Source organism: Spermophilus citellus (assembly GCF_964194105.1).
Source record: "Spermophilus citellus genome assembly, chromosome: 3".
NCBI classification, from domain to species: Eukaryota; Metazoa; Chordata; class Mammalia; order Rodentia; family Sciuridae; genus Spermophilus; species Spermophilus citellus.
This window is the reverse complement of record NC_138184.1, coordinates 18744959-18753670: the sequence shown is the minus strand read 5'-3', so window position 1 is coordinate 18753670 and position 8712 is coordinate 18744959. Positions and strand designations below refer to the sequence as shown.

The 8712-nt window shown below is 48.8% G+C and overlaps 1 protein-coding gene across 1 annotated transcript in view; it reads right to left on the bottom strand.

The window, feature by feature from the left end:
* CCDC12 (coiled-coil domain containing 12) overlaps positions 1–8712 on the bottom strand; it is a 51926-nt gene continuing 43214 nt past the window's right edge. Inside the window, exons 3-7 of the mRNA XM_081285248.1 lie at positions 5616–5695; positions 4255–4316; positions 3999–4033; positions 3154–3230; positions 1–3062 (exon numbers count right to left, since the gene is read on the bottom strand). Of these exons, the coding sequence (XP_081141374.1) occupies positions 2980–3062; positions 3154–3230; positions 3999–4033; positions 4255–4316; positions 5616–5695 (337 nt within the window). The 3' untranslated portion in view covers positions 1–2979. The remainder of the gene's footprint in view (positions 3063–3153; positions 3231–3998; positions 4034–4254; positions 4317–5615; positions 5696–8712) is intronic.

Here is an 8712-nt window from a genome sequence, read left to right as displayed (position 1 = left end):
GTGGGAGTAAATATTTATTTTAAGACACTGAATTTTGCAGTAATCTATATGTAGCAATTGATGATTAATATAGGTACAAAAATTTTTAAGTAAACTTGCTGAGTTAGAATAAATATACAAGTAAACACAATGAATATTCATAAAGTAAAAATACCTGATTAATCACCGTTCAAATCAAGAACATGTGAATATAGTTTTGTTTCTTTTTATTGTCCTGCTTGAGATTTGTTGGTCTTCTGGAATCTGTGGATTAGTAATTTTCAAAGGCTCTAGAAAGTTCTCACTCGTTGTTTCCAATTTTGTCTCCACCCCACTTGTGGGTTTCTTCTCTCTGAACTCCAATCCCATGTTATGCTGGATCTTCTCACTTTATTCTCCATGTCTCTCAGCCTCTTGTTTCATACTACTGATCTTTTTATCTTGCTGGGCTGCATTCTGGAAGACTCCAAATCCATGATACTAGAAGCAGATGTGGTTGGCCACTGCTCCTTCAACTACCTTCTTTTTCTGATTTTCTTTTCCTGAAACCTCTGTCGGCTACAAAACATCCATCAGTATAGCAAGGCTCTCAATCTGCCTCCATGTTACCTCTTTACTTCCCATTGTTACCTTCAATCTATCTCCTTAGCTTTACCTTCCAATTTATTAATCGCTTTTTTGACTACAAGTTACAATTTAGTTCTCCTAGGAAGTTCACTTTATTATTAATTTTTATAATAATGTATATTAAACTGAGGGGTGCTCTACCAGGGAGCTACATCCCCAGGCCTTCTTATTTTTTATTTTGAGACAAGGTCTCACTAAGTTCCCAGACTAGCCTCCAACTTGTGATCCTCCTGCTTCAGTCCACCAAGTAGCATAGATCACAGGCACATGCCACCACACTAGCCTGGATTCTTATTTTAATATCCACTTTCTTCATTTCCAAGATTTCTAGTCAGTTACATTTAATGCCTGTTCTTGACTTACTGGGGTCCTCCTTTATCTCTCTGTTGATACAGCAAATGCTTTTAGGATATAACTTTTATCCATTTCCTGGGATATAAATCCTCCCACTTTTGGGGTTGTTGGCTATTCTTTAAGGCACTGCATTGTCTCATGTGTTTTGTCTTTTACTTTCTTTCTTTAAAAATTTTTTTCTTCGGTAATGGAGATTAAACCCAGGGACACTCTCCCTACCACTGAGTATCCCCTTCACTTTTCATTTTTTATTTTGAGGAGTCTCACTAAGTAGCTGAGGCTGGTCTTGAATTTGTGATCCTCCTGTTTCAGCCTCCCAAGCTGCTGGGATTACAGATGTGCTACTGAGCCTGGCTATTTTTGTTGAATGTTTGTCATGCATGGCAGGTTTTGTTTTTCTTTCCTTATATAAGGGTAGTTTTTCTGTCAGGGAACCTAGAGTCAAAAACTCAGAAGCATCCTGTTCATCAGCTCTCTGGGTTCTTATGTTGTGGAATGACCCAACTCCTATTTCAGAACTGGTGCTGAGTGGGAGCTCAGTTCCCAGCCACCAGGTGTCTGAGTCCTTCCACTGCCATACACAAGCATCCTATTTCCAAATGCAATCCCAGGAGGTGTGGGGAGTCTTGTCACCCTTATTCCTAGGAAAGGCCAGATCCAATCCTGACAACTACAGGCATGTTTCATCCCTGTAACTTGTGGGAATCAGAGTCCTGGCTTTGGTCTTGTCGCACTGCTCAGTGAAGGAACTGGCCACCTACCCCTTCAGCCCTTGCTCATAGCTGCACATTTTTATTTTCTTCTACACAGGAATTACCTTCTGAGAGTAGAAGCACAATTTTAATTTAAAGGATTTTACTTATTATATGGGTGTGCTGGTCTGTATGTTTACACACACACCCTACCTCCATGACCCAAGTCTTCAGCACTGTCTGCCAGAGCTGGGCCACTGTGTATCTGGAATGCAGCATAAAGAGAAGAAGCCACACTAGATGATTTAGAGCAGGAGCAGGAGGCTCAAGGGGAAGCTCTTAGGAAACTCAAGGGTGCAACAACTCTAGAGGTGAGGTAGTTTCAGTTGGCCACTGGTACCTGGAGTCTGAACTGATGCGGCCAGGCAGTTCTAACTAAGAGCTCCCAGCAGTGGCAACAGCCCTCAAGCCAAGACCTCAGGGCCCAAGATCACACCTGAACCCAGCCTACCACATCACAGTCCATAGAAGAATGGACCTTCTCACTCATATAGGGCCCTGTCCTAGGGAGAGCCATGGTTTAGCTTTGTTAGAGCAGGGAGAGAAGCTGCTGAGGGCTGCGCAGAGTAAGGGAAATTAGTGCTGGGCCTTAAACATGGAGTGGCCCTGCATGGAAATTTATAGGGCTCAATCTCATCCTTCTCTTTCTCACACTTTGAAGGGACCTATAGAAATTAGGGAGGGAGCCTCTCCAGCCATACTGCAAACTATTGCAAGGCCTCGGCCTTGGGAAGTCTTAGAAGAACTCTCAGACCCTGTCTCTGTCATCCAGGGGTTTTAAGAAGACACCACTGACCATAGCCTGGGCCAGGCCTTGGACCCACAAGGTCAACCCCAGGTCTTTCTCACGTAGCCCTCTCCATAAGCCCAGCTGGACACAGGGGTAATTCATATCAAGTGCCACCTCTGAGGCCACCATGTATTAGAGCCCAAACCTACAGTACCACAGGACCCAAGAAACATTTGACAGGTTTCTACCATATAAAGGGGTTTACTTGTCTCTATTTACAGACATTTTCTAAAAGTTTGGAATACATACATATGTACAAACATAGGCATGTCCCACAGCAGTTGCTGGCTCTGTCCTATTCCAGTGGTAGGAACCCTCAGGAGACAAGGAGCTGGCGACATCCCATGGAGGTTTGCACTCGATGGGGCTGATCAGTTCTGAGGAAGACCTGGATGTGATGGTAACCCAGCCCCCACCCCTGCCCAAGAGCATCCACCTACAGGACACCTGGTGGGCAGATGGGGTACGAGGCACACTTCAGTCAGAATCACAGGCCTCTTGTTCAGTGGTGGCATCCACTGCAGAAGCCAGGTTGTCCTCCTGGCCTTTCAGCCTCTCACCTGGAGGAAGAGAAGATAGGCAGGGGTAAAGGCTCCTGTGCTTGGGCTGCCACCCAGAGGGTAGGACCCGGCCTGCCAGGGCTGTACTTACGGATCAGCTCGGCGATGGCCCTCTGGGTACGCTTTTCAAGCTTTTCTAGCTTCTTGGCCACGTCTCTCTTGAGGTCCCTGGAGCAGGAGGTGAGAAAGCGGGGAGGCTGATGACAGGCTGGTGTGGCTCTGGGCCCTCACCCCTCCTGCAGCTCTCTGGCATAAGGAATCACACTCAGTTGCCTGAGGGGACTTCCCTGGAGAGCAGACCAAGATGTTCCCTTCTATTCCTCCCTGTGCCTTTGAAACTCATTTACTCATCATTCTCTGTCCCACTGACGTGGGGGGACTAGTGACATGGGATGGAGCCAGGGGTGGATGTTTCCTTAGGGATCCTCTAGGTCCTATGGTTGCCATCAAGAAGTGACTTGCTCTGGCTGCTGTGGGCCCTGCTCCTCCCCCAGCAGCAGGTGACCGACTCCTCACCCGAACTCAGCCAGCTCTCTTGCACTCCATCCCATTTCACAGATGAGGAAAGTAGGGCCAGAGGGAAACAGGGATAAGACACCTGTGTCTGCTCTTCTTTCCATCCCCTCTACCCGGTAGTCTCCTGAATGGGAAGATTGGCCTTGCTCAGATGGCACCTTTTAGAGCAGGGTGGGCTCTTACCCATTCAGAACAGCTTCCTGAGGGGACTTCTGTTCTCCTACCTAAGACCCTCTTTAATTTAATGATCTTTCCCATCATTCTTGCTTCTCAGTACTTATTTCCCACTAATTATCTTGTATGGTTGTGTCTGCACTGTCTGCCCCCTGTTGGGAGGGTAGGCAGGGCTCAGCCCAAGGACAAGGCCTGGCACCAAGGTCCCACAGTGGGTCTGTACCAGGCTGTATGAACAACACTCACCAGTCAGGCTTCCGGGGTGCCAGATTGGCCAGGTCCTGGGGAGGGAGGAAACACTCATCAGGGTTGGAGGCTCACGCAATCCCAGGGGGAGAGGGAAGATGGGGTCTAGAGTTAGAGAAATGGGAAAAAGGAAAGGAGGAAGTAGTGGGGACAAGGAGAGTTGGGTTGTGGAAAGGGAAAAAAGAAATGAAGAGGAAGAAGGGGGACAGACGGAAGGAAAGTGGGACACAGGAGCAGCGAGGTTTCAGGCACCCACCACTTCTTCAATGACGGGCTCTGGCTTGGCAGCCTCCAGCTGCTCCTTCACCTTCTCTTCCACTAGAGGGTGCAAGACAACAAGATGAGACTGTTGGAGTGGTGCTGTCACCAAGCATGATGCCTGGACGCTTCAGAGGAGACAAAGGCTTCTTGCTCCCGCCTCTCCCCTGAGCCCCCAACACTCCAGAGGTAAAGCCCCTGTAAAGGCAGCTCTGGAGGGGTGGCCTGGACTTGCCAGGATGAGGCCAATCACCATGGGGTGAGAAAGGGCAGGCAGGAGGCTGCTGGCTAGAATTATCAGGGTCTAGATCTCCAATCAGGAAGCACGGATGCTAATCTTGACTCCAGTCTCTCCACTGTGAGTGGGCAGACTGCCTGGATATGTAGAAAGTATGGTTTTGTGAAGGGTCCTGCTTTCCCCATAACCCCGGGGCTCCTGGACTCTGAGGGTGTCCTCTGGATCTTGGCCTGGCCAGAGCCACGGGTGGCTTTTCTTCCCATTCCGTCCCATATGTGTGCTGACAAACACCCCTGGCTCCACCAAGGTGTTGCTAGCAAAGTAGGCCCTGGATGGTCCCCTCTGGGAACAGAAGTCAGCATACTAACAACAATGGGCTCTGTAGGCTGCCTCCAGCCCCATCATCAGAAGCCCCATAAATGGCCTCTCTGCTCTTCTGCCTCACCATCCTCCAGCCACTGATAGGAGTCTGAAGTGGCCTCCTGATCCTGAGGCATGGAGTCAGTTCCTTGTGCTTTCTTCTGTTCTGCCTTTTGGCTCCCTGCCCTGACTCTGCCACTGCCCCAACATGTGGGGCCCCAAATCACGGAGCAAATCTCCTGGGAAGAGTCTAGAGCTCAGGGAGGTAGGGAGGGAAGCAGACTTGGAGTGAATGAATGGGAAATACTTGACCTTTTTATAACTATATCTATTAATTCATTACTTGTACAATTAAAAGTTGATAACAAAAATAAAGAATAAAATCTGACTCCAAGGCAGGACTGGCACTCTGTGGCATGTGCATGTGGATGGCCAGAAGCTCCTGGTTGCTATGCTGGGCTGTTCCCATCCTCTGAGTTGCTGGCCTGCTGCTAGGATGCCTGATGGTCGGCCCCTCCTCAGGGCTCACAGGACTCATCACCTGCCTGCTACATCCAAGCACCCAGGGCCACTTCTACTTCTCATCCCAGGAGTCCCAAGAGTCTGCAACCCCTCTGGGCCCTCCCACAGGTCCCTAGCAGGCAACAGAGGACTCTGGAGATCCAACTCCTGCCTGGCACTGCCTATTATCCTTTAAAGGAGGGCAACACCTGCTAAGGACAATGTCACAGTGCAGAGCTGGAGAGAGGATGCTCACCTACCTGCCACTGGTTTGGCCTGGGGCACCCTCCTCCTCTTCAGGTCCTCATCCTCTGGGACATAATTCCGCAGCCTGAGCTCCCTACAAGAGTAGAGAGAAAAAGCAGCTGAGACAAGTGTGAGACAGCCTCACTGACCTCACACGACTTGCAAGTCAAAATGTGACAGACCCATGCAGGCTGTCTACTTCCTGGATTTCCTATGATCCCTAGAGATGGCCGGGTGAAGAGGGAAATCACAGGATTGAATCATCATTGAGGCAGGTCCCTCAGCCCCTCATGTGCCACTCAGCAGCTGGACTGGCTGCTCTGCAAAGGCCCTGCCTGCCTGTAGGAGGAGTGTTCTCCAGAGCTGGGCCAGGATGTTGGTGAGCAGTCACTGGCTTTGTCTCTGGCATTCTCTCATTTGACAGTTAAGGGAACCCAGAAGCAGAGACTATCACTATCACTATCACTATCATGAGACTATCACTATCATGAGATCACATAACAGAGATAGCACTATGAGACCTTGAGACCAAGGCTAAGCATGACTTCCAGCCAGAGCTCTGGAGCTAAGTTATTCCTAAAAGAGTAGTACCCCCAAGCCTGGCCCCCTCTTCAGAGCCTTTGTGTCCTGGGCCAAAGTCACATAGTCCTTCAATCATTAGTAGACAGGGTCTGGGTGCACTGGGCCAAAGGCACATGGCAGTGAGTGACAAGTGCAAGCCGCATTTCCAGAGGAGTGTGAATGTGTAAGGATTCTAGGAGGAGGTGACATCTAGGCCTGAGGCTATGGTGGACAGGGCCAAGGCACAAAATACACAAGAGGCTGACCCCTCCCTCTACAATGTGGGGAATGGCTTGTGAAGGCTGTGGGAACAGGTGTGAGCACATGCAACACTGGGCAAGCCACAATCTGCCTGGACAGTCCTGAGACCTGAGCTGCACCAGTCTTCAGAATGCTCCCAGGACAGGCCACAAGTCTTGTGAGGAGGAGGACACCCTAGGCCAGAATCACAGAGGGAGTTGCGGCCAGCACTATCATTTTTTGTTCTTGTCTCAGTCTCCTCAAAGAGGGTGGGTTGTTCCAGGAGTTCACTGGGGGCCTCTCTGGTTCATCAAACCCCAGACACACATGCACAGACTGAAGGGGGGCCCTTGATTATTCTGCAGGACAGTAAGCTAAGTGCTCTTGGGGCTGCTGGGATTCATAAAGCAAGAAAAAATCTGGACATACCTCTAGTTCCTGGGAGGTGCAGAAGTAGCACCCCACCCTCTTTACCTCTCTTAGGTCCTTGACCACTGGCCCTTCAGAAGGTCCTGGGAAGGAAACCATTTCTCAAAGGAGGCCTCCCATAGTTCATCCCCTATAAGCCTTCTGTCTGGGCCAGGCAAGGGTGCCTCTTTCAACCCCGGGAGGGAAGGCAAACTTTTCCAAAGCCAGAGGCGAGGTAGCTGATGGCTAAGGCCACACAGCCACACTAGCAAGCAAGTGACAATACTCTGAACTTGGATCTCTACGTGGGAGATGCAGAAGGTCCAAGGGGCTCAGGGCCTGGGGCTGCACTGAACCTCTGTGCAGAGAGTGAGAGGTATGGACAAAGTCCACTCCACATAATACTCCTAATGTCCGCTTCTTCCAAGGAGCAGGGATGCCCCACCCTGCCTCAGGCATAGGGGTAAACATCAGGTCACTGAGGCACTGAGAAAGTGGGGCATGATTTGGTGCAATGACTTTTGTCCAAAACAGGGTGGGGAGAAAAGAGGAAGAGAAACTGGGTGTGGGAAGAAAACTGCAGGGATTACTAAGAAAAAAAAAAAAAGAAAGAAAGAAAAAACTGGTTCCAAGGTTCTGTGAGAAATCAGTAGCAGAAAAGTCCAGCAGTGACAAGTACCCAGGCCTCTAGCCCCACTCTGCTGCCCATGGCTTCAGAAGATTAGCTGGAAGTGGGGAGGGAGGACCCAGCAGCACAAACATGGAGGCCAGAGCAGGAGAGGCAGCCTGCTGCTCAACACCCACCTCCGCCCCTAGAGCTGAGTACTGGTTAAGCTGTCAAGGACACCTGCATCCCTATCTCTGTGGGACAGCCCCATCCTGGGCCTCAGTTGCCACATCTGTCAAATGGAGGCTATACTGGGTACGACCAGCTCGATCAAGCTGGGTTCAAGACGTCACCTGACTCATTCTTTGAGAGGCAATCAAGAGTGTTCCATTCGTAAAGTCCAATTAACTGTCCCTGCCTTCCTGCCAAAGGGCAGAAATCTCTGGGAAAGAAGCACTGGGTTCTGCTCAGCAATCTGGTCTTTCTAAAACAGGCCCAAGATTTAAACCCTTCCACAGCAATTCAACAAATCTTACAACAGATATATTTGAAACATCTGCTTATTAGCCTTGGAGAAGCACCAAGACAACAAAGATTTCAAGGGCTGCAAACCCAGAGATAAGGGAAGTGCAGCAACATGGGCCTGATGTCCGCACCTCTTTCCCCTTGAACCATCTGTCAATTTATAAGCAGTGAATGAAAGGCTGAGTTTCCTGTAATCTCACGGGGATGAAGAGAAAAAAATGCTTTTAGGGTAGCCAAGGGACCCCGACACATCCACCCCTTCCTAAGAGCAGGGTGAAACTGAAACAGACCACCCTTCCCAAAGGCTGAAATAGCTGTGTGCCACACAGTTTGTGACACCTGCCCTTTGGAAGACAGGGTTGGTGTTGGTGAGAGGATGTTTCTCTATTGGTCCTAAAAGGGGGGCAGGATACCTCCCCCTGTCAGAAGGTAGAAAACATCCTCTCTGGAGAAAAGTAAATTACCCAGAACCTAAAATCATTCCTAGACTTTTTTGTACACAATTTAATGAAATCTATGGGGGGGAAAAAAAAAACCTTCTGGAAACTAAAAATTAATCAAATGAAAAATCTATAACTGAAAACTGTAACAAAAAATTTGAATTAAAAAAAGGGCTTAATAGCAGTTTGGATACAACTAAACAAAGAATAGAGAACTTCAAGATATGCCAGAAAATATCCAGACTGAGGCACAGAGGAATAAAGTTGGAAAATAGAGAAAAAACATGAGATATATGAAATATGACAAAATATCTACACATTTCTAGAGCA